We start from the raw sequence: 26,889 nt of genomic DNA on the forward strand, positions 1-26,889 counted from the left end.
TTACTGTTGTCTGTAAATGCACTCTTAACGGTCAAACACATACTTCCTATATTCTCAGTGTCATAATCAGTCAATATTTTCTGCTAGGTTGTCCTCTTTTTTTCATGTCCTTTGCTCAATACTTTCAAAATTAGAATTATGTTATATAGAGGTATTTCCATTCTCAACAAAAACTTTGGTGTATTTCGCAAAATAGTTTATAGGGCACATTTAACTTATTTTGATTTAAATAAAGAGTTGGATGGTCAAACCATTTAATACTAATTTCGCTAAATTAGTTGGTTGAAACAACTTATTGTTGTGAATAAGCTGTTTTTGAACAAGTTGTTCATTGTATACCAGTTAACAAAATCAGTTGGTCAAATTAGCCACTGTAATCAGCTAGAAGCTATCAGCCGTTTGCCATACAACCACTTTGATTTAGTACGAAGATCAATGCTATAATCAAAACCCGAAAAGATAAAATATAAAAGAAAAAGCGCGTCTAGGAAACAATCGACAGATACTCATCACTTGTATAAATGGGGCTGCATATATGGTACTGTGCAGAAAGTGTAACACAACTTTTAGAAGAAACAGACTTTATACTTGTCTCTTGCTTCTTTATAATCATGAATAAGGGTCTGATCATTAGGGAATTTAATGCAGAAACTGATTCCCAAAATGTAGTGAAGCTTGAAAAGAAGTGTGCAATAGGTTCTAATAAGAATGCATCTATATTTTGTGATACAATGGATGACCCTTTATGTAAAATAAGGTTCTTCTCTATCAGTCTGATGTTGGTATGTATGGTTCATTCAATTCTTTTAACCAATTGAACTCAATAGTCAAGGGTCTCTCTAGTTGCAACCTCCTTATCGATCACTTTTGATAAGGGTATGGTTTACCGTCTTTAATTCCTCCTCATACCCTAATCATAGCTTATATAAGCGGGATATATCAGGTATGATGATGATGAATATTCTTAGCTATATAGTCTATGTTTGGTACTTCATATCGTTTTCCCTAAAAGTTTATATTATAGCTTCTATGAGCGGGATATACCAGGTATGATGATGATGATTCTTAGCTATATAGTCTATGTTTGGTACTTCGTATCGCTTTCCTAAAAGTTTATATTATAGTTTCTATGCGCGGGATATACCAGGTATGATGATGATGATGAAAATTCTTAGCTATATAGTCTATGTTTGGTACTTTATATCGTTTTTCCTAAAAGTTTATATCATAGCGGGATATACAAGGTATGATGATGATGATGATTATCAGCTATATAGTCTATGTTCGATTTATATTGCTTTCTCTAAAAGGTCAAATTATAGTTTCTATGAGCATGATATACCAGGTATGATGATGATTCATAGCCATATAGTCTATGTTCGGTACTTTATACCTCCTTCCCTAAAAGGTTGGGCTAATTGGCCTCCCTGAAACAAATTTCAGGTACCCAAAAACCATAAGAAAGTTACTTGCATAGTGCATACTACTGTTTTCACTGATGTCTTATAATTTTGTCATGTTGCATAACAGAAAATTGAATTGCCCACCAGTGAAAGATCACCATTTTCCTAAAAAAATTGACTCTTTTGATTAGTACTAAAAGGGAATGTTATATAATGGCTTACAGGTTGCGGAGATGGCGGAGCATGGGGAGCTTGTTGGAGTAGTCCGAGGGTATAATAAAGAAGTTGGGTTTGGTCTTACGAAGTCACATTCAAAGATGGGATATATATTAGGCCTTCGAGTCTCTCCAACACACCGGTATCTCCTTTATTCCGCTCTTTCAGCTCTTAAAAATAAAAGGAAAAATTACCTATAATAATACAATATTTTCTTGATTTTTCTATAATAATCTTATCTATTGATTAATAATGAATAATCCTAACTTTAAATGGTATTTGCCTAGATTAACTCGGTAACTGAATCACCTACTATAGTAGGTAATTTATTAAAAATTTAATTTGAAAATTAATGTAAAATTAGAGAAAAAAAAGAAAATTTGCATAAAAAATTCTTAATGATAAAAAATTAGAAAAAAACTTCAATATTTTTTTTACATTTTTTTGACATTTTATTTTAATTTATCTTTTGTTAAGAAATTAAAACTTACTATAGCAAGTCATCTAATTACATATTTACTCTAGACAAATACCCCTAAAGTTGGAATTATTCGTACTTAATTAATAGGTGAAATTACTGTAAGATAATCAAAAAAAAATTGAATTATTCTAAGTAATTTATCCAAAATAAAATTGGCTTAAAACTACAATACTAGGCCAAAAGCTTAAACTCTGGCCTGCAAACGTGCCTTTGTACCCAATTAGCAATGTTTCAGGAACGTTCCTGTTAGCCTAAATTCCAGTGGGTTCCGAACAAAGATTGGACACCCCGAACCAGGAAATGACAACTCGAGATTCACCTGACTAATCGACTATTGTGCATTTTTACAATATAACCGTCATTTCTAACTGTGGTAAGTCTGTCGCTTACCTTGTACAGGCAGATGGGAATCGGAAATAACCTGATGAAATCGATTGAAGAATGGCTCGCGAGAAATGGTGCTGAGTATGTGTATGTAGCTACCGAGGAGAATAATGTCGCCTCTAGAAACCTGTTTACCCGCAAATGTCATTACAATGTATCGGTTCCTCTACAGATATATGTTCGACCTGTTCATAGGTCTAGCAAGAAACCGAGTTGGAATATAAACGTAAAGAAGTTACAAGTTAACCTAGCTGTTTCCTTGTATAGAAAACAGATCAAATGCAAAGATTTTTACCCACATGATATGGAATCAATCTTGAGAGGGACACCGAGCCTTGGCACTTGGGTGTGTTATTACAATGACGAGGATTGGGAAGACGTTCCTATAAAGGATCATAACACGGACACTACAAGACCGAGATCTTGGGTTATTTTTAGCTTATGGAATAGCCGCGAGGTTTACAAGCTTCAAATTCAAAGGACTAATCCTTTGCATTGCGCATTGTACTCGGCTTTAAGTCGTGCAAGGGAGGTCATTTTCCCTTGCTTGGAATTGCCGTTGGTACACGGGTCGTTTCAAAAACCGTTTGGATTCCTTTCTATGTATGGAGTCTTTGGAGAAGGAAAAAGGCTAAGGGAGCTAATGAAGGCGGCATGGAACTTTGCTACTAATTCGGCTAAAGATATGGATTGTTCGCTTGTAATGACTGAGATTGGCGACTCTGATCCCGTCAAAAAATATATTCCTTTGGGACGGTCTATGTCGTGCATCAAAGATGTTTGGTACTTCAAACATATTGATAATCTTGGTGATAGTAAAGAAGAGAAAACATTGGCAATATCTGGTTCATTAGGGAATGTGCTTGTTGATCCAAGAGATTTCTAGATAAAGTAGCTAGAATTGGATTTTATGTATTAGAAATCTCCTTGTAGTTGAGTATTAGATGATGGCTACTATGCTTGCTTCCTAGTAAGATCCCACATTGTGACTTACATTGTAATTTGTAATATGAGTAAGATTCCAATCTAGTAGGATCCTTCATCTTACCAATCAAAAAATCTAGTTCTATTCTAAATTGTAATCGTACAGAACTTAGATTGGAAAAAAATAATTTGAATTTATGAATTTAGACTGGGTCTAAGATTCACTGTCTTCACAATCTGTGAATTAAGATCATTTTATAACAAGCTCATGCACTTTTGACACTATTAACTTTTCAATATTTGCACAATAATATTTTAGAATCTTTCATTTATATTTTAAGCTTAAAGCCTAAAAAAGCTGAGTTATTATTTAACTAAAGCAAAATTAATATTAACTAATGTAAATACTTAATGCCTTTTATTTTAAAGAGTTATGTGCAATTGAACATTTTTCACGTATTAAGAGTCGCCTCTATATGACTATATTCGAAGTTTCGAGTTTGATATAATGTGTAACACTTCGCTTAATTTATACTTCTACCTTATTAAACCAATGTATTATTAGTTCAATAATTACACCAAGCTAAATTTAAACTTCAACATATCATTCTATTTCGAGTTCATAAAATTCAGTTAGATAGCTCTATTAAAAAAATCAATTAAATAGCAACAATTCTATTTTGAGTTCATCTAATTCAGTTAGCTAGCAACAATGCTAAAACATTTTGATTACTTATAATTATAATTCGCAAAAAATATATTTTTAATTTCTAAAAGACTCAAAATTAACAGTTGTTTTTATTATAAAAAAAATATCTACTAGTCACTACAACTAACTGACTAAGGAAATACTAATACTGTATAAATCACACAATCCTTGACACATATTTGGTTGTTTCAATTTCAAGTCTTTTTCGTTTTTACTCCTAAGAGAAAATTAAATAAATACACACCCACAATACAATCATTTAATTATTTCATGGTTCAAAAAGTTCACCAATCAAACTAAATCCTCCATTTATTTCTTCAAAGCTTGAATTTCATAACAATGGAGGATAAAATAGTGATGTACCCAGCACCATCATAGGCCACTTAATCTCCATGGTTGAACTTGGCAAACTTTTGTTAACCAAATCTTCTTCGCCCACCTCCATTACTATCATCATCCCAACTCTCCCTTCAACAATTCCGACACTTATTCTTCTTACATCTCTTCTGTTTCTTCCTCTTTTCCATCCATAACTTTCATTTCTCATCCTCCTGTTCCTCTTCTTCTTCGAAATCTCTCAAATTACGCCGACGAAGAACAAGTTATGTTCGAAACTCTTCGTAATAACAACCCTACTCTTCTTCAATCGATTCAATCTGTTTCCGAAACTTGTACTATATCTGCATTTATTATTGATTTTTTCTGCTATTCTGCTGTTGAAGTTTCACAATCTCTGAAAATACCGACTTACTTTTTCATTGCTTCTGGAGCTTCTGTGCTTGCGTTTTTCCTTAATCTTCCTGTTTATGATCGAAAATTTATTGGTTCATTCAGAAATCTTGAGAAATTGCTTGAAATTCCTGGGTTGTTTTCATTTCCTGCAAGTCATATGATCGATTTTATGCTTGATCGCGGTGAAAGCTATCAAGAATTTGTTAAATTAGGTCAAACTTTACATAAATCTGACGGGATTATTGTTAATACTTTTGAATCATTAGAAGTTAAAGCAATTAAGGGTTTGAAAATGGGGACTATTCTTCCTGGATTTCGAATCCCTAATGTATATTGTATTGGTCCTTTGATTGCTAATAGGGGAGGAAAAAATGGGGGAAATGAAAGACATGAGTGTTTGAATTGGCTTGATTTGCAACGAAGTAAAGTGTAGTTTTTTTATGTTTTGGGAGTGAAGTGTTGTTTTCTAAGGAACAATTATGTGAGCTAGCTAAGGGTCCGTTTGCTTCAGTGAGCAAGAATGGAATGGTATAGAACCCCATACCAGGATGGTATGGATTCAGAACCCCATACCAGACTAAAACTGTTTGGTTCAATCCTGTAATAAATGTTGAATCCATTGACACTGTTTGGTTCAATTATGGAATGGATTCTCTGTCCAGTTTGTATATAGATACATACATACATATTATGTTGCAAATAGATAAACCAAGCAATCAAACATCCATGAAATCCAGTACAAAGCAAAACAGAAAGACAAAGTGAATTAATCCATGAAATCGAAGTTCTCAAAGTTGCAGATCTGAAAAAAATTGCAGAAGGAAGACGAAGTGAAATAAAAAAAGCAATCTCCAATACAGTTGAGTCTCACTAAACAAAGATTGTTTAACAATTAAAAAGGGAATCAAAAGCAGAAAGAAAAAAAAAAGGTACATACTTTGGAAAATTGAGTTTCAGCGAACGGAGGAAGAAGAGAGTACGGAGGAAGATTGAAGAGCAGGAGCAGGAGCAGGAAGATCCAAAAGATTGAAGGAGAATCAGAGAAGAACTCGTGGAGATGAAGATTGAAGAGCAGCAAAGATTAGGAATTAGGGTTTGTATATGGGAGGAATGGATATTGAAACTTTAGGGGTTAGGAGGGTATGGGATATTAGGGAAAATAAGGGTATGGGAAACCTTTTGGTATGAGAACCCAATGTAAAATTAGACAACCAAACATTAGAATGGGTTCTCATACCATTTCATACCCATTCCAATAACCAACCAAACACACCCTAAGGGATTGGAAAATAGTGGTGTGAGATTTTTACGGGTAGTACCTTTTCCACCAACTAGTAAAGATAATATTGATCAAATGTTGAACATAATGCAAGAACCAAACTTGGACTTGCTTCTTCCAAGTGGGTTTTTAGAAAGGACTAGAGATAGGGGCTATGTTGTGAAATTGTGGGTCCCCCAAATTGAAGTGTTGTGACATAAATTGATTGGTGCGTTTGTGACTCATTATGGGTGGAATTCTACTTTAGAAGTTGTAATTGTAGGGTTGCCTTTGATGACGTGGCCTTTATTGCTGAACAAAAGTTTAACAAGGCTTTACTTGTGGAGGAGATTGGAATTGCTTTACTAATGGATGAGTCTAACAATGGGTTTGTGAGGTCGAGTGAGATTCAAAAACGAGTCAAGCAAATTATGAGCACGAAAGAAGGTGATGCTATTAGAAAAAAAATATTAGATTTAAAAATAAGGCTAGGGTTGTATTTGAGGAAGGAAACTCATCTAATTTGGCATTGACTATTTTATAAAACACTAAACATTATTGGTTTGTTTGTCAATAACCGTCAATTTTAAAATATTGTATTATTACATGATTTTTTTCTTGATATTATGATGATTTTGATTTAATTAACTCTATCATCTATTGTATCGAAGAAAAAGATTGGACTTAAGAATCAAAAATTTAACGCTATTGAAACAAAGTGAGGAAAACGAATATAGTATATTAAATATTTTTAGAGTTTTAACCATCAACTTTAAAATGGTGTTGTTTGGTACTTTAAGAGTGTATAATACTTGCTCTTTGCAAGCAACACTAAATTTTATTATTCTCCCAATTACCATCCTCTTATATTGAAATTTTGATGCAGAATCCCTTCAATCGTTTCTAATCGTTACATTTTTTTAAAACAAATTTTATATGAATTGAAAACTTGCAATTAAAAATTATTCATAGGATTGATAAACTTCTTTTTCAAAAGAAAGAAAAATTTAAAAAGGAAAGACATTTGAAATCAAGTCTAATTAAATGATGTAATATTAATGTTGTTGCAAGACCAAGTCATTCCATGTCTAAGGACGTTTTAAAAAGCTTGCAAGAGAATCTTGTTTGAATGAACAAAAGATGATAACTTTAATGAGTCATAGTGCTGAATGATATCAATGAAACATGTAATGGCTTGCTCGAGCGAGAAAAACCAACAAAGTGAATAACAAAGTGGAGCTTTGGTGTTTCAAATGAGCACTTTGATCGAGCATTATAGACTTTTATTCGAGCACATGGTAGATGAATCAAGCAAGTCTTATGGAGGTGTGTGGTGGTGTGGTCGACCTTGCTCGAGCGTGGGAAATGAGTGCAAAATCATGTACCATATGTACTTGGACGAACATCGTTTGTAAAAATAATTAATTTTGGGTAAATATTGTAAAATTTAAAGTAAGAAAATAAAGTTGATAAATGAAAAATTTGTGAAATTTGATTGTTGTAGAGGTGGAAGAATGATTATAAAGTAATGAAAAATAAAATGAGCTCTTAATTTTGTTGGGTAAATATTTATCCTAGGGGAGGGTGGGGGAATATATTACCTTCATAATTTTTTCCTTTATTATTTTATTTCATGTTCATTTTACCTTCTCCATAACTATTTCAACTACTTAAAATGCATCTCTATTTGCTTTCATTTCATTTGTTTGATTTTATTTTCCCCTTAAATATTTACACTCAATCCAAGTATGTCCTACAAGTGACATATCAAATGCAACTTGACTTTGAAGATTTCATAACTTGAGATTGAGAGTGTCAAAATGACACTTTAAACATATAATAGTTATTGATAGATTATTTTGTCAAAAATAGCTTCTAAGTTTGAGGGCTTTTTCAGTTACAGTAATAAAATTAGTTTTTTGTAAATTACGGCCACAAGAAGTCAAAAAGCCTTAACACAATTGCCAATTAATTTTCGATGAACTTAAAATAAGGTGACCTAATGACCTTTTGAATTTATCATTGACTTATCCAAGTTACCTTTGACCATAAAATTAACCTAATTACTCTAACATATACTGTTCTCACGAGTTTCGTTCTCTCTCCTCTTCCAAACATCTTTAGCCATTATTCTCTATTACTTTGGTTATTTTACTGAATGAATGATACAAAGATAGGATTTTCATATATAATTTAAATTTAGGATCTAAAAATTATTATAACCCAAATGCTTTTTCTTTTAAATTTTCCTAAAAATAAATAGTTGTATTTTGCCTTAATTGATATTTTTAATTATAAAATTTTTAATACTCGTAATACATGCTCCTCTATTCCTCTGAGAACACCTCAAGAGGATGACATAATGAGTACGAAAAATAGAAAAGTAGGAATTTTAGTAGAGTATGTGAAACAATATTAAACTGGGAAAAATAGTCTAACTACACTAATTAAAACATTTAATTTTATACTTAAAATATTCATTTTTAGTTGATTAATGTTGAAAAAGTCATTTTGGATGGTAAAATTCACTTTAAATCGACTTGTCTTACAGTGAGACAATCTCAAAAAAAATCATTTGTAATAAAGCAAACTCAATGAGACAGAATTAAATAGAATATGGGACATTATTAGATCAACATAAAAGTATAATCCAAAATATCAAAAGCCAACATTGTGCATTGATAAGTTTGCAAAATCTAACATATTACCTCTGTCTCATTGAAATAATCTCTGATAGTGACATAGTATGAGAAAAAATATCACTTTTAAAGACAAAATCAATGGAACGGTTTATTTGTAACCAATGAAATGTAACTTTTATGAATGCAAATGTTTCTTACCAAAATCCCAATGCATTTTAGTAGACAAATAATTAAGTTGAATAAAGATTAGAACAATAGACACAATCCAGAATACATGAAACTCAAACCGATTTGATATATACAAGAATGAAAAACAACCAAAGCTCTACTTCCATAAAAATATGCTCTATCTCATCCCTTATTCCGAACGACCGACGATCATACCTCGTAAAATCTGGGATTTAAGCAGCCTGTAACCTTCAGTTTTCAGACACAAAATTTGTGGTCACCCTTTTATATTTTGGATGATTTTCCAGCTTTTTACTACAGTTTAAGATGTCTCTGTAACAGCCTATTTATATCCAAGTATCAAAAGCCAGCAATACGATTTGGAGCAAAGTCAAAGATAGATGATCATGGACTAAATATAACCGAAAAATGATTGACAAACAGCTATCAACTTCAAGCTCCATCAGGAAGTAATAAGTAAATAATTTGTTTCACAGCTGAGCGAAAACTAAAGAAATTTATGTCATCGTTCAATATATCAACTTTCTATCAAAATTCTGCCAAAATCATTTTACAAGAATGTATCAATGTGTAAAGTAACTCATATGATTTAAAGCTAATACTTATATGAGAGAAGATCAGTACCTTAGCTTCCACCCCATTTCCTTTTTCTTGCTGGCCTTTGTACCTTGGATTCAGCCATTTCAACTGATTTTTTGTCTTCTAGCTTAGAATCAGAATCTGTGTCCTTTTTCACAAGTATGGGATCCTTAAAGCGTTCCCTACGTTTCTCCATCTTTGCCATTGTCTCAAGAATCCGATTCTCATCATATACACAATTACCTTTCTGACTCGTATGTATTTTTTGAGACAATCTTCCTTTCAGCGAGTCATTCTGAGCCGAGTCAAAACTATACTTCTTCACTTTGAAAACTTCAGTTTTGGGTTCTTCTGTTGATATTTGACCCTCTTTCAGGGCAGAAGTAAGGTCTTGGTTCCTGACAGGTAGCTTCTCTAGTGACGCTTCAGTATTTTGATCGTTGTTCCCCATTGTTCTGTTAGAAAAACCTTCATTTTGTTTCCGTTGCCTCTTGAATTGTTTTCGGTAACCCCCATCAGCAACTCCGCAAGAGTCACCAGTAGGTCCAGCCTTCAGATTTTTTGCAGTTGACTGCAAAGCATAACATAATATGCAAATACCGTAAGATTAGCTACATCAAAGATTAGCTCATGTATGAACTATTTATAAACCCAACATGATAAACTACTGAAGTCTGTACCTATATAGTATGAGCAAATACATTTAAAGCTTTGTTTGCAAGCAAAACTAAAAATGCAGTACAAGAACCTGTTTTTTAATTCAAATATCCAAACACATAAAATATGAGAAACCTATAGTTGCTGCAACCCCATTACGAAAAAGTTCAGAGTCAAATACTGCAGCACATATACTTGATACCTACAAAAGGCGCTAGCAGAAGGATTCAAGAACGCCAACCCTCTGCAACAAACACAAGGATGAAAAGGGAAAAAGGAAGCCAAACAAGGATAGAATGAATACAAATACGATAAGCTAGAATTCCCATGAGATACCTAAACAAGGTGCTCCCAGAAGCATTCAAGAACACGACTTCTCTACAACCAACACAAGGATGAAAGGGGGAAAAGGAACAAACTAAAGTATCTTCAAAGACAAAAAGGAACAGAATGAATACATAACAAGATAAGCTGGTAATTCCATGAGAAGGTCCCATAAAAAGGCATATAAGATAGCTGCTAATAATTATAGTATAACACAACCTTGGGCATGGGTTATTTACTACAGCACAACCTCATGTGCAATTTACATAAGACAAAATGTAAATAATACTGCAATAACAGTTTTTCATGATGAGTACAAGAATAATAAATAACAATCTAACACTGAACTAATGAAGGACAGTATACTCAATCTCATAGGAATTCAATTCTTGTCTTGAAAAATCACCAAAATGAGCTTATAGAGAGACTGTTAATCCTCACGTTTTCCACCTTGGCAGTAGTTTTCAGCAAAAAAAAACTTGCATACAGCTCAAGATTTAGACCACTTATTGATTTCAAACTTTGATTAGCACAAATACCTTCGGCTGGAGTTCAATAGCCATAACATGACCAGTCAAAAGGATCGGTTAAGCTGAAACCGGGTCTGGCTGTGGTTGGGTTGTTTCCAATTTGACCGGTTTTGGGTTCACCAAATGCAGTCAAGGGTTTCTATTTTTCCTTTATCTTTTAAATTTTTATCAAAACACACTATATATATTTTCTCTATTATATGATTATATGATTAGATCTTATAATAGTAATAATGGACCAATATGCAATTTTAAAGTTTTGATAGGAGAAGCACAAAAAATGGAGGAAAAAATAGGTCTTAAATTAAAAATGATGATGTGGAACACAAAAGGTTGACCAAACTCAGAAAATAAAATATGGGTCTGGACTCTGGAATCTAGATCACAATCAGGTTTGATCCATTGTCCGGGTTTTATGGGTCACGGGTCAATATTATAGACGAAAATTTTGCAGTTGGGTATTTGGCTGGAATAACAATTAACAAGTCTATCCTAGCAACATAAAACTTATCAATAGGAGATGAACAAGAAATCATAAAATACGTGAGCCTAGTGAATGTCAGTTTGTCACAACCATATACAAAGTCCAAATAGTAGATCTTTCAAGTGTCAAAATAGCTTACACAACAGTTTACTCTTTATAGCCTTAAACCAGCTATTCCTTTTCACCATAACCTCAGACATACAAATATTCAACTTAGAACCTAAGATTGTTACTAACAAAGAAGTGCAGTATTCAACAGACCTTTAAGGAATACCTAAACATGTTCACGAACACGTAAAGAGGAATCAGGTTACAAAAACACAAGGAGACTGAAGTAAAGACAATTAGAAATCAGGCAAGTAATACCAAAGACTCCTGAACAATTAAGTACTACTTTACCCTCCTTACTAAATACCCTCAAGAAAAGAAAAAACAAATAATGAAAAAGATGCATTTTAATTATCATTACTGATTTTAACTCATGTGATAGATTCCTTGTCATAACTTCAAATATGAACCACGAGAACATCATGAAACCTTACCTACATGCAACACTAGCAATCAGCTTGGACAGATATAAATCAGCTCTACATCATTTATCGGGTAATCAAGAACTAGAACAATAAATTGACTGTACAATCCCTCAAACTACACAAACCAAAGAGGGAATTCCACATGCCAAAGCACCAAACAAGCAAGTTCAGAACATCCTCATGCAGATCAGCCTGTTAGTAACTTCATCCGCACTTTTTTTTTATCAGAACATGAACCACAGATATTCATCTGACATTAAACATGGAAAAAAAGTCAAGTGACATTTCAACATTTGCAGTTATCTCTATTAGCCAACTAAAAAAAACCTAAGGCATAACCTCAAAGAGTACGTAAGAAACAAGAGGATTCTGTGACGACAAAATAGCATCCAAACTTCATTCAAGCAAGCCCTGCCAAGTTTACATGGGCTAAGATTGCCTAACAACCCCCATTTCCATAAAGTTAGATTGACAGCTTGAGAGAAAGAAAAAAGATACTCACAGAGGAGAAGAGCACATTAATACAAAATCTAGAAGAATGGAAAACCGCCATTACGCATCACTCAGTAGACAGATGACAAAGAAAACAAAGAGAATATACAGATTTGGGCATGGATATGGGTGTTCAACATAGATAATATGAAGGGAATCCACTGAAGCAGAACAAAACAACAGTTGAAATTCATCATGGCAGATGCATGCCCAAGCATGAATGCGTAAGGTTAAACATTTCTTTTCGAAATAGTCATACTGTTCTGAACTTTCTTATGACAAACCTTTCAGCTAGAAGACAAGTTAAAATGCAGCATGAAAACCGCTGACAACGACAATATATAGAATGATATACCTTTACAATCTTTCACACTTATGTTCACAAATTAGATGTCTTTTGAACGACAGAAAATTTCATGCTAAAAACCCTGCAGCTAAAATGCTTATTAGATAGTCTGCCAAGAGAGAAATGAACCCTGACATTGACAACATATAGAGATGGCACGTGAGAAAAATGAAGTGTGCGTATCTTTAGGCAAAGTATTGATCTAATCTTTTATGCAAGCATAACGTTCCAATAACCAGTACTTGGTTCATTTGGCTTCAAGCTGAAGTTTGAGCAGGCGACCGCTGCAATCCACAGAGCAAGCTCTGCCTAATAACCAAAAGCTACAACAAATAGATATCATCACTAGAGCAACAGGTTCTAATAGGGATGGTCAGGCCATCACTTACCCAAATGATTCTTGAAATCCTCAAGTGTCTAGCCAACAGTAAAATACTCAAAACAGCCGAGTGAATAGGCCATCAGGCCCATCAGATGTCAGTCACCCAAAGGATTCTTGAAATTCTTAACGCGCCATTTGGTCAATGGTAGTAAATGGTCATAATAAGAATGAAGTGTTAATTTTGATGAGATGTGTTATGTCTTTCATTAGGTAATGAAAATCTCATCCTTAAACATGTATTTTCTTCACAATTTTTCATTACCACTTAATACTATATTCTTAAGTGGTTATGGATGGGAATGAATTTTATAAAGAAAAAAAAGAGGTTAGAGTAGAAAAAAAATATGACCTAAGCTTTGTCAATTAAATTCTCTAGCAAAATTACATTATATTACTGTTACCATTACATTATATTTTTATTTCCATTACGATGATAAAATACCAACAAGCAAATGGGCCGTAAATGTCTAGCTTCTATAAAAAAAAACAAATGGCAATCACTAAATTAAGGCCCTTTACTAAACAAAAAAAATATAATAGTAAACAATTACACCCAGGAGGTGTCAAACTATAAGAACAGCCAAGATGAAGATGTATCATGCCATCAAATCATTTAAAGGTCTCCGAAAGCAAACAATTGAAACTTTCAATATAAAGAATAATACATCACGAAGTCTAATAATCAAGATGTATGATGCTCTAAATTAGTATGATGGCTAGTGTCCCCATGCCAAACACTCTAGAAAGGGTATGCAACATTAACATAGAAATATGATGCTTCATATTTCATCCAAATAACCATGAGAAAGCCTTGATATCAACAATAAAAATCAAGGAGAGATCATTGCTAACAAAGATTATACTTCATTGATCTCATTAAAGTATTTAGTTATTCCAAATAATAGAAGTGACCGGCTCCACAAGTTTTACTCTCAATACTTTTCAAACCTCTCCTTCAATGCATACCACCAAATTGATACGGGAATCAGCTTCTACATTCTCAAAAATTGAATTATCTTTCGCCACCAAAAGACAGTAAAATTTAAGACCATTGAACCAATTTATTCCAATTCAACTCAACATAACGTACATTTAAAGAAAATTCTCATAAACACCCAAGTAATCCTATCTAATGGAAGCATCCATCATTGACCATATTACAAAATATCGCCCACATCACCATAATGTGACCGCATTGTAAAGGTTTTGAGGTTGCTTTGACCACAATACCGGACGCAATAATCGCAAAACCATCCATATTGATGGTGAAAGTGGTTTTGCAACCACAATCATATCTAATATTTTGCACTGTGCATGCATGAATATATACAACATAATCACACATTTTGGACCAAAAATAATGGGGAACCGAAAATCAGAGATGGCCATTACAGCATGTCACATGAGCTATCATAAAGTCTATGTATGGAAGTATTGTCACTGTCTGTAGGCACTATTTCTTGATCAAGCACTTACATGGACGTTGAGAGCATGAGAAGTCATAGCTCAACAAAGAATGTTCGTTTTTGTCACAAGGCTTCTAAAGCATACATACAGTAGCATGCTTAAGATATGAGAAAACAGTTCAATCAAAGAATTAAACATACTACACAGCCACTACTTTAAAAAAAAAACTGAAAATATAGGGCCCGAACCTCCATATCAGAATATAATTTGTGACAGGAACAATATTACCATTTTACAAAAGAATTCCTAGGTTAACATCGGCTTCAGCTGGATACCAAAAATCTAATATGATCAGACCTTGTAGGTTATAACCAATCACACTAAATAGGAAAAAGGCAACAAACAACATAACCCTTGCAAATAGCATAAACCTATTGATAGCGGTGACAAGCACAACATCATCCACTTTTTACTTGCATACCAAGACCCCAGATACGAACAGGAAATAATATTAGTGTGCAGAATTTTTCTTTACTTGGGGGCTTGAAGAAACTTGCTAATGAGATTAATAATTGTGAATTTGAACAGCTACAACCCCCCAAAAGAAGCACACTCTTTTATTCGAGTGTTCTACAGATATCAACAATGCCAAAGCCATTATTACATAAAATGGGGTCAGCTACATGAACCAATAATTTAGTCCCTATCTTGCATAAATTCTCCTCTGTGTATTCCTTTCTCTTGTCATATGGATTTTCAGGCCTAAATTCCTCAATTCTGCCATACAGTCATTTTCAGCCTCTCTCACTCATTTGAAATCATCAGGTCACCTTTCCTATTAGAGGTGTACTCACAAGTAAGAATTTAACGATACTTCAACTAACCAGGTAAGAATTCAAGAAGCTGACGACCATCTAGATCATAGTAATTATCAAACAAGAATCAAAAATTTTTTTTTTTTTTTTTTTTTTTGAAGTGAAGAATCCAAATTACAAGAGTATAATTAGCTCTATTCACTTAAATGATTTTTAAGAGTATGTCGTCAAAGTTCATCAAAAGTGCTCCAGCTTGTAATATCGAATAGATGAAGCGAGAGGATGAACAGACTTTACTTATCATTGAAGAAAAAATACAAGTTATAAAGCAAATTAAGAAAAACATGCAAAATGCACTAAAACAATTTATTCCCCCCAATGTTTGGGGGGATATCATGGATACAATTACAACACTATAGAAGAACAGCAATGAGTTCCCCAAATTTACCTTTTTTTCCCTAACAACATGCTGCATTTCCATTGAATTCCAACCCCATAGCCTATTCTCTTCAGAATTAGCTCTTGTTGACAACTTAAACTCGGATTTACAAACACCATCACTCACCACCCCAAAGTTGCCCCTCAAAGGCATATCCATCCTAGTAGGTGAAAATCCATTCTTACTGCCATACCATTTTGGTCTTGGAGCACCTTTGAAAGAACCGGACATGTTCTTCCCACGGAAACTATTATCCAAATATCCATCAAACTCTGCATCTTTAGTCCAAGTCGTAAATTTCGACTCAGAAACATTTTTTCTTTTTTCAAAGTAGTCCTCCTCATCAAGGTATCTAGCACGACATTGCCTACTATAAGCATCCCTACGATTATTTGCTTGTCTGTTACTGGTGCCCCTCTTGGCAGAGATAGACCTACTATGTCTTTCATATCTCTGATACAATTGAAGGTCATCTGCATCATCTCTAATGAGGGTATTTTGAAGTCTTCTATTATCATAGGTAAAAGATACATCACAATTATCATGAATATATGCAGAGGTGTGTCTATTCCAGTATTCATCTTCATCATCTACAGTATATCGAGCATAATCCACGGTCAATGGACCTTCAAAGTACTCGTCCTCCTCATCAAATGATCTTAATTCTCTTCCAGAACGCCACAAGCAACTTTCATGTTCAATATCTGAATCTAAATACTTGCTATGCCTGTCATCCAAGGGATTGGACCTCACAAATCTACTGTTAACTCGCTCATCAAGATATCTATGTTGCAAAGCCCGTCTATGTTTACTTCTTTGAACGAAATGATCATCATTATATTCCCTTTGTAGTTCAGACCAATCGACGTCATGGGAGGAAGAAAAATTCAAAGTAGAATGTCTTCGATCATGGAAGTAAGGTTTCTCGTCCTTAATGATACACTCTCTTTCTCGAAGATGCCAATCTTTTTTAACAATTACACCTCTCCTTTGTGTTTTTCTATCAAAAAAGAATTGCTCTTTATCCCTCTTTCTTCGTATAAACAAGTCTCCTTCATCTCTTAACCCCCAATGATCTTGTTGATCAAAATTACTAGAGCATTCTTTTTGGAGCCGGTTTTCAACAGTTTTTCTCTCATACCAGCCAGGAGAAGAGTTATCCTCCCTGTGACTAGGCCAATAATCATCATCATCAGAAGAAGGGTACCATTCTTCAATCCTGCGGCGGTGAGCCTTTGCACAACCCACACCACCATAGTTATCTGCAATGTCAATTCGACCATTATCCTCATCAAAACCAGTACGGATCTTAACCTCCAAACGTCTACGAACCCTCGGCTTGTTTTTCTTGACCCTTACATCAATGGAATTTTTTACTCTCAAACAATACTTACCACCACTTTCTTTCGCTTTCTTAATATCCACTTTTTTTCTCGAACATTGATAATCCACATTAATATTTTCCTTTATGGAATTTGATGATAATGATCTTGTGTCTTGAATTCTTCTTGAAACTCGAGTTCTTCTCGAATCACAATGATCATCTTTTGATGCCTCAGACCAACTATTTGAATAAGACCGGGAGTGGCTACTGGAACCATAATCAACATCCTCCATCGAGCTGTTAATGGTTTCAGCCTTTTGCGAAGCTAGTACTTCCAGCTTTGATTTCTGAACTTTTCTATGATCATCAAAATGCTGATGCACCTGACTGGATACCGCTGCAGACTCGTGTGATCTGATCAGACACATCAAGTGCACATATATTTAGATTTGGGCCACAGATAAAGAAGACCAAAGAGCATAGATATTTAGTGAAAGAGGGGTCAAATAAGGTCTGCAATTCTTAACAGAATCAGAAATGGAGTGGAATAAAAGGAAAACCAGATTAATATATCACTTATTTAAAACTTTAAGGTTTAGCACAAGATATGATGAACACCTTTTGCAATCAGATGACATACTTGAACATCGAAACCTTTCCTCAAATGATACCTTCCCCATTTCATAAGCCTTGGAGCCACCAGATTTCTCGGCTTCCAGCTCAGGATTCCCATTGCCACACCTTTTCTCTGAGCTTTTGTATTGAGTTTCAAGTGCATTGTCTAGTTCCTCACTGCGTGATCTAGATGGCTCTACTGGATCTTGCATGGTTAGCTGCAAAAAAAACAGTGATTAAATATTTCCAATAAAAAGGCAACTGAAATTAAAATAAAAAACAAAAAACCAACCTGTATGATAACATTGGAATCAGAAATACGTGGACGCCTAGCATCTGCAGACGGCTGACGCTCAATATTGCTATCTTTTACATGGATAGCTTGGCCGATTTGCTGAACAGAAGACACGAGTGAGCCTTTAAAAAAATTGTAAGCAATTACATAACAGCTGGAAAACAAATCTTAACACGGTCAAAAGAACAGCAGACCAATTAGCTTTCCCATTAACTAAAATAACGATCAACTATATTTAGGAAAACTTCACCTTTTTAAATTCCCTGGTAGAAAAATCTAACTCATGAGAGGGTTGTATTTTAAGCCCACTAGGGATAGCTTGTGCTCCAGCCAATTCATCAGACTGTAGCTCCATACTAGGTCGAAATCCATTTTCCTAAGTACATGCAAAAGACAAAATATTTTAAACCTTGTTCAAAGTTCAAAAGTGCCCCAATGCATCACTAAACCTACCAGCTTGAAACTTAAGTTTTCATTAACTTGGTTCCCAGTCTGACTGAGCATTTGTCCGCGTAATTGATCCTACACAACAATTCCAGATCAGAAGTTCGTCAGAGTATCATAGTTATAAAGACAGACGCTTAATAATAAGAAATGTAGCATGAAAATGGAAAGGTGATAACTCCCAGACGTTTCAAATGCATTACTAATAAACAAATTATGTCAATGACAAAAAGTCAAAGATGTCTTCATGTCAATGACATCTTTCCATGAGAAAGTTCCTCAATTGGACATTGGGATTTATACAACAACAATGTCAAAGCCTAAATCAACACAAAAAATTTATATCTTAACAAATTTAAGATCACTGAAAATGAAACAAAGTTCCATTCCTTAAGAATAGGTACGAATCACCCACCAGTGAACGACAATAGTTTCTCCAACTTTCCTCATCAAAACCAAAATTAAAGTAGTCTGTTACATCAGCTCCAGGATAACTCCAAGGCTTATGCTCAATTGTATGAATGTCTACATCCATAATAGTCCTGAGAAAGGATACAAAGACATCCACCTGTTCTTTAGATTAGATAATTAAAAAAAGAACATAAAGGCAGTCCCAAAAAAACTGTAATAAGTAAGACATGGTTTTAGGGGCCAAAGCCCACAAGAGATGGATACATTTTACAGGGTGGCAATTGAACCCACTCTAACCCATAACCGACCCTGCACCCCCCTACCCACCCGCCCCCTAGAGAGAGAGAGAGAGAAAATCGCCATTCACCCAATGTCTAAAAAGGTGTCGTAACAACAAGGCTCAACTGCAAAGTGCTTTCAAAGGGCATGGTCAAGGCATTTTCAATGACACGCACTTAAGGCACACTTAATAATGGTGTCAAACAGTCCTATTTACTACCTGGGAAAAGATAGGCTTTGCATTTCTGCCACATAAACTAAACTTAGGCAAAAAAAAAAATCCAGACTACATTCGCCACAAAAAAAATAATGTTCATAAAACATTGCCATCTGAACGTACCTGTACCATGGAAGCCAAAAACTATTTCCATTGCCATCAAAACCAGGAGTTAAGCCTGGCACTCTCGGTTCACCAGACCAAACATCCTGCTTGTCAGATCTCCAGGAGCTTGTAGCTCGTTGATTTCCCACAAAAAACGACCCATTTCTTCTTGGATACTAAGAAACAATCAAATAACTATCAGTGTCGGCAGAGATAAATCATCTACAGCACAAACGAAAATTCATATAACTATGAAAAAGTATAAAAGAAAAATAACCAACAAAACATGGATTATGGAACATGATACTTTGCTCATAATTTCCTTAATTTATCACATATTACAATTTTCAAAACCCATCACATCCAGAGATTTCAACTTAAATTGCCTAACAATGCCACATTAACAAAGAATCAAGTTCAAAAACTACTAACTGCAAATATAGATGATCAAAGAAAAAATTGAAATGCACTATAGCATTTAAACTAATATCCAAGTTCAACTAATTCAATGCAATTGACATCTCAAATAAAAAAGTTAACTAATCAATTGTACAACCTTGCATTGCGAATTCCCACCATTTATCGCCACATTCACTTTCTCGATACCAAAATCATTATCATTCTGCTCCACTCCATTAACAACAACCTGCATTTGATCATTTCCACTCAAATCAGCAACAAATGCACCCTCTATCTCCTCGGAACATTTAGTGGCATCTCCGCTACCATTTTTCGCTCCAAAATCCTCATCGTTCACAAATACATCAAAATCATCGCCATCGTCATCGCAATCAGTGCCATTTTCCACAATCAACTCATCCTCATTATTGCACAATTTTGAATCCTTCTCACACCTCTCACCTCCAGCTTCTCCAGCATCATTCTCTCTCAACTCAACCATTTCAACACCATTGATCCTTAGTTGTTGTTGTTGCTGTTGCGTTTTCGTGAAGGGTTGAGAAAAATCTGGTTGATTATTGATTTTCGAACTCGTCAGAAATTCGATATCTGCGTATAACTCACCGAAATCATCGTCAGTGTGTTCCATAATTGAGATAAAATTAGGATTTGATAATGGTAGGAGATAATAGGAAAGGATTATGGAGAAACATCAGATTACATTTACAGAGTGTGAACTGTGAATGAAGATGGAAATCGAGCAGATATTAGGGTTTTACCTAAACCCTTGGGATAGGCGGAATGTCGAATTGCTTTGGTTTTTTCCGACAAACTAAATTCGTAAATTTCAAACACTTAACCTAAAATTTCGACAACAAATATGAAATATGATCGAAATTCTTTAATTTGGCTTATTCACAAAAATAAAAGTCATTGATGATATAATTTACAAGTAGTCTAAATTTTGTAATTTGTAAAGAACTTTTAAATTCATAAACGAAGAGCTTGACAATGTTAAACTTTTTCCCTTAATATTACAATTTTTGATTTAGTTTTATCCTACGCCCATGAAAACTCATTTCCCATGGTACTGTCCACATATGATGGACTAGGAGAAAATTTTCTTTTACTTCTTTTTAGATCAAACTGTCATCTTAGGAAGCGGTTTTATGTGAACATCAAATTAAAATCGCTTTCTCAGATGGCGGTTATATTTAAGGCAATATTTTTCAAAAAGTTAAAGAACAAAATTTGTGTTATTACAAAGTCGCTTTTTCAGATGGCGGTTAGCTTTTAGACAATATATTTCAAATAATAAATGGGAATTCAATAGTACATAATTTTTTTTATAAAAAAAAAAATTGTTAGACAAAACTGTCATCTCAAATACTTGTTATCTTATTAACAAAAAATAAAAAAATTAAAAAAATAATTAGTTGGACAAAACCGTCATATCATATTACAGTTTTGTTTTTAGCAAAAATAAAAACCAAAAAAAACAAATAAGTCAAGCTAAACCGCCATTTCAAATGACAGTTCTTGTTCAAATTATATCTTAGATAGCAATTTAGTTTGGCAGAATTTAAAAAAAATCCATCTAACGTGGACGGTAGCTTGAGAATTATGTTTTCCGTTAACATAAGTGAGAATAATAGAGTGGTAAAAGATAGATGGGTCCTTATCCTTCAACCTAGCTTTTATAGAGTACAAAATCAAAACTAAGGGTTCTAACTACCCAATTTCATTCAATGCTCTCTCACACAATCTCATCATATCCCAAACATTAATCAAATTGACTACCGATGAAAAAGATTGCATAGATGCAAGTTTATAAATGGGGATGACACAAACACGAAAGGATATGAGAGGTGGGAAAAGTAGAGAAAGGAACATGTATTTGAATCGGAGATAAGCATGTTAGTATCACTCGATTAGGCCGACTCACGTCGAAAAGTTGGGTGACTGACGCTTCTCTCTGTGTTGCTACATAATTTATCGATGAGGATTGGAGCTTAGATTTAGTGTGACCGTCGAGCAAATCACGTTGGGGTGGCGAGCGTAGTGCTCAAACCTTCTGTCTCTTCGAGTCGATTGCCCGAGCGAGTCTAGGACACTCCGTCCTTGAGTAATTCCACTTTTTTTTCATTTTGACTTATGTTTGACCTTAGCTTTTATGGTCCTTGGTACAAAATTGGTATTCAAGACCAACTCACAGGGAAAATCCGCAATAAAAACATGAAATTATATATTATCAAATTGGCCAATTACTATCTAGGGAAAAATTAAATAGTGTATTTTAATGGTTTGATACCAGATATAATATAAAAATTTTCTTCCTTAAGGTTATTATTGTTATGAACAATACATAGCAAAACCTGACAATCTCACATAGCATTTTAATATATGCACTAGTTTGTTATGGTTATTTTGTTTTTGAAAATTACATTTAATTTATAATCCTATTAATCAATGAGCATACAAAAGACCATGGTGAACCTTTCAGGAGGGACAAAAACCTCAAACCCTTCAAAATCAAAGAAGCAATAAATCTATCCTAGCAGTAAGTCGACACAAAAAGGACCACACTATAGTTCGAGAGAGTCAAAATCAAACAAGTCATAACATTCTCAAAGTAATCCAAAACACCAAAGACACTCACAAACCCAACAAGGAGTGTAACTAATTTTACCTTTGTCGAGATTAATCATTCAAAGAAAAGTCAAATTATTAAATTTCAAATAAACTAATTTCAATTTAAATTAATCCCCAAACTTTGAAAGGTTTAAATTAATAATAAAAAAGTAATTACTATCCAGAATGGTTCAACCTTTATTCGATTTTCTTATAATAATTTCAACTATTGATTAACCATGAATAATCCAAATTTTGAAGAATATTTACCAAGAGTAAATCATGGTATCAGTAACCTGCAGTAATAGGTAATTTTTTCCAAAAAGATTAAATAAAATAAAACTTGAAGAATAAAAAGGTTAAATCAAAAAACTAAATAAAAAACCACTCATACCCTTCCCCCACTCCCATTCCTCTACATGCCCCTCCCCATTTGCCATCATTCCAACCCCTCTCTTTGCCCTTTTCAATTATCACCATCTTATTCCCTCTTTCTGCCCCCAACTGCCACCACCTCAACCATACTCTTTTCAATTATCACCATTTTATCCCCTCTGTGCCCTTAACCCACCCCCTCGACCATTTTTAGATCCAACGTACACCCCTTACTTATTTGTCCGTATATATGTGAGGTTGGGGAGGGGAGGGTGGGTCTCACTGTGGAGGTTAGATCTCTCACCAATGTGGGGGAGGAGATACGTGGCGTGTGGGTTGAGGTGGTAAGTAGGGATATAGACCTAATATAGGGGTGGTAATGGGATGGGAGGAGGAGGGTGTCAGTGATGAAAAAAGATAATTCTGAACTTTTTTTTAACTTTTTTTTTATTATTTTTTGTTAATTTATTTTAATTTTTTGTTAATTTACTTACAAAATCAAGCCACAACTTGCACAACAATATTCTTAGGTGTGTGACCTAATGGTTTAAATTATTCATCATTAATCAAAATTTGAGATTATTGTAGAAATATTAATGGAATGTTAGATTATTTAGGATACCTTTTTCCTAAAAAATGATTTAGGTTATGGAGGAATTTCTGATTTTGGAAAAGAAAGATGTTGGATCATAGTCCAACTTTTGACTTATATGTAAATATACATGTGCCGTTATATTTTTATTAAGGTTGTCTTTATGCCTAAAGTGATTTAACTAAAGTTAGAGGGTTTAGGCATAGTGTATCAATAAGTTGTTGGCCTTAAATGTATAAATACTTATTTATGACAATATTTTATGATGTGCATAATAAAATTTGTAAGTTATTACTCCCTCCTATTCACTATAATCGTTCCATTTGACTGGGTACATTTGCCAATGCAATAATTCAATCATTAAATATCTAATTATGCATAATGAAAAATTGTAAAAACTTGATATTAATGATCTTTGTATTGAAATGAATCAAATAAGATGCCACTTGCCTAAGTTATAATTTTAGATTAAGAATAAAATACAAGTTAAGAGTGATTAATAAATAGTGTCAAAAGTCAAATAAGACTATTAGGGTGAATAGAAGAGAGTACTATAAATAGGCGGATATAATCCCTTGATATATGTAATATTAAATTTCTTCTTTTATCCCATTATCAAAGAGATTTACAATGAGAATATTAAGTCCACTCATACATACATAATAAACATTGATTTGGAAGGTCTAACCATTTTTTTTCCAATTTTCTTATGTGTAATAGAATCATATAATTTTTTTTTATACTTGTTTTTTCCAATTCAATACATTAAATCCTATTGTTCATACTAATTTTCACCATTATTGTCCATCAAGTGGTATCAGAGCCATTTGTATTATATTTTTACTGATAATTTTTAATAAAATTTATGACACCTTTAATTCTTTTGATTTAGGGTTTTTCTGCATTATAATATTCCTGATAATGTTTTTTTATTCCTGATAATGGGTTTTTCATTTGTCTATTTGTGTATATAGCTTTCAAACATTTGTTTTTTTTCCTTTCATAATATCACGTTTTTGCCGACATTGTAACACCCCGTATTTTATCGGGTTAAAAAAAAGTGTAATAAAATAAAACAAATTACATAAATAAGTATTATTAAATTAAATTATATACATGGACAATTTTAATTATCGGTAACGTGTTTTATCGCATACGTTGTTATCGTGTAGTGTTTTTTTTTTCAAAAAAACAAATAAATAAATAATTAAAATAATAATAATAATTAAAAAAATTATTATTAGGGGAAGGGAAGGGGTGGCCGGTTGGAATGGAGTAGAGGAAGAGTTTTGTAACTCCTCTCATAAGTGTGCATTATGGCACATTAAGTTCGTTTCTTAATTTGTCTATTAATCTTATAAGCATCATTTGAATTCTTCACCTTTCTAATCTTTCAAGTGAACATAAAAATTCATAAAATTTCTCCCCTTTTGCTCTCTTGTTTCGGCATCTCAAAGAAAAAAAAATTTGTTGTTCCATCTAATCTTTTGATCAAGGGGTAAGTTTAGTTGAATTGTTAATTATCGATCTTATATACAAGATTTCTAAGATGAATTATATTTTATGTATGATGATATCCTATGACTTTTAGGAGGATTGAGTATTTTTTTTATGTAATTCTCTAATAATCCTTTAATAAACTTTAATTTGTTAAAAGGATTAAGTTATGTTTCTTTCAAAAAAAAAAAAAAAAAAAAAAAAAAAAAAAAAACTTCTTGATCTATGATCTTTAACAAAGTTTAAATTTGTTATAAGAATTAAGAATTAAGTTTATATTGATACTTAAATAAATTTCTTTTATGGTCTACATTCCTCTAACTAAATTACAAATTGTTAGAAGAAATTTAAATGATATGGATCAAGTAATGTAGTCATCCAAGAATTTATAAATCCTTTAGCAAAATTTGATTTGCTTGAAGGATTGTGTTTATATATATGTCTTGATTTAAAAGGGTGATTTGGTTTTATGATTCTCTACAAAATTTTAATTTGTTAAGAGAATTACGTATTTAATTTAATTATCATAATTTATGAAATTTTAAGTTTCTTGAAGGATCTTGTGGATGGGCATGTTTCTTCGCTATTTGATGGCTTTTATACTTTGTTGATGTGGTTTTGTGAATTAATATATGTGTGAAAATATCAAGTGGTTGTATGATAGAAAGATTTGTCTTGTTTGTTTTATCTTAGTAGTTGTGAATTTGGTCTTGTTAGATGTATTTTGGTCATGAGATTAAAAGAGTTAATAATTTGAATAATATATACATTTAAAAAAAATATAAAATAAATAAATAATAATAGTAATAATATAATAGGATTTCGGACAGCGGTTTCTGCCTCGGTATTGGCGCCGATCCGGAAACGTTAGTCGTGTTCCGTAGTTTTATGTACCCGATGCGTTAAAAACTCGTTAAACGCTTAAAATAATAAAAATAGTAATTGGATGTTAGAAATTATGAAATTTGGTACCCAAGGTAATTGACGCATTCCGGGCGCAGTGGCAAAGTCGGATTTTTCATTTGAATTTTCTAAACTGTCCGAATTGACCATTTAAGTTTATGGTTAAAATTTAAAGTTTGGAACTTTTGGGAATTGGATGAAAACATTTGAAATTATCAAATCTTAGTAATATCTTAGTAGTATGGAGTGGATTAAATTTGTAAACACGTTATAATATGTGATCGTTTTGTGTGTGTTATTTAAGACCTCGATTCATAAGAGGGTGAAATTTCTGTCGTGCTTGAACATCGTTTGTTTGCAGCGCTTAAAGGTACACACTTAGACCATACTGTTTCATGTGGCTGTGCAAGTAGTGTTGTTTCATTTCTAATCGAGGCATTGTAAATCACATAAGGATTAGACATCTCAAATAATTTGAAAGAAGTTACTTGGAAGTTGAGGATTTATGTGTTTGTTACCCAAAGGGGTTAACGTTTTGGTTTGAATTATTATAATTATTGTTCCCGTGGCAGTTTTGGATCATTACGGTAACCATGGGGTATGCATACTTTACCTCTGATGACCCGCACAAGACGGGCAACGTCTTAGGTTGGTGGTTGCCTTGGGATTAGCTCTCTTAAGTGTATTCCTCCAAAAAGGATTTTGATTTATACTTGAACGACCTGAACAGGACGGGCTACGTTACAAGTTGGAATTATCTAGTAATGAATGTATTAGAGCCTATGCATGCTAGGATGAACACATTGCTTGTAATCAACCTGTTTGACATTTGTATAAAGTCTCTAACGTGTACTGGATTGTTCTTTGGATCCTGCT

At 33.4% G+C, this 26,889-nt stretch overlaps 2 protein-coding genes, 1 long non-coding RNA gene and 1 pseudogene across 5 annotated transcripts; 2 read left to right on the forward strand and 2 right to left on the reverse strand.

Annotated features, from left to right (window-relative positions):
* The first annotated feature begins 258 nt into the window (after window positions 1–258).
* LOC130825213 (probable N-acetyltransferase HLS1-like) lies at window positions 259–3,617 on the forward strand. Its single transcript, XM_057690328.1, has 3 exons — window positions 259–782; window positions 1,628–1,761; window positions 2,500–3,617. Exons 1-3 carry the CDS (start codon window positions 522–524, stop codon window positions 3,368–3,370), a joined length of 1,266 nt encoding a protein of 421 aa, XP_057546311.1. The 5' UTR covers window positions 259–521; the 3' UTR covers window positions 3,371–3,617.
* Window positions 3,618–4,245: 628 nt separating this feature from the next.
* Window positions 4,246–6,130, reverse strand: LOC130825215 (uncharacterized). Its single transcript, XR_009046860.1, has 2 exons — window positions 5,787–6,130; window positions 4,246–4,995 (listed from the first exon to the last, which is right to left on the reverse strand). It is a non-coding gene; the product is annotated as an uncharacterized LOC130825215 (long non-coding RNA).
* On the forward strand, window positions 4,457–6,651 carry LOC130825214 (UDP-glycosyltransferase 88A1-like; annotated as a pseudogene).
* A 2,696-nt stretch (window positions 6,652–9,347) lies between these two features.
* LOC130825216 (FIP1[V]-like protein) lies at window positions 9,348–20,877 on the reverse strand. 3 transcript variants are annotated; one of them, XM_057690330.1, is made up of 9 exons: window positions 20,173–20,877; window positions 19,635–19,792; window positions 19,020–19,146; window positions 18,614–18,682; window positions 18,411–18,536; window positions 18,158–18,259; window positions 17,869–18,083; window positions 15,936–17,664; window positions 9,348–10,088 (listed from the first exon to the last, which is right to left on the reverse strand). In XM_057690330.1, exons 1-9 carry the CDS (start codon window positions 20,662–20,664, stop codon window positions 9,564–9,566), a joined length of 3,543 nt encoding a protein of 1,180 aa, XP_057546313.1. In that variant the 5' UTR covers window positions 20,665–20,877; the 3' UTR covers window positions 9,348–9,563. The 3 variants fall into 3 exon arrangements, with proteins under 3 accessions (XP_057546313.1, XP_057546315.1, XP_057546314.1); XM_057690331.1 differs by lacking the exon at window positions 9,348–10,088 and adding an exon at window positions 10,108–15,507 and having other exon boundaries at window positions 20,173–20,865; XM_057690332.1 differs by lacking the exon at window positions 20,173–20,877 and having other exon boundaries at window positions 19,020–19,172; window positions 19,635–19,763.
* Between the last annotated feature and the right edge of the window lie 6,012 nt (window positions 20,878–26,889).

The sequence above is a fragment of the Amaranthus tricolor genome, chromosome 10 (genome assembly GCF_026212465.1).
Source record: "Amaranthus tricolor cultivar Red isolate AtriRed21 chromosome 10, ASM2621246v1, whole genome shotgun sequence".
In the NCBI taxonomy this organism is placed as follows: domain Eukaryota; kingdom Viridiplantae; phylum Streptophyta; class Magnoliopsida; order Caryophyllales; family Amaranthaceae; genus Amaranthus; species Amaranthus tricolor.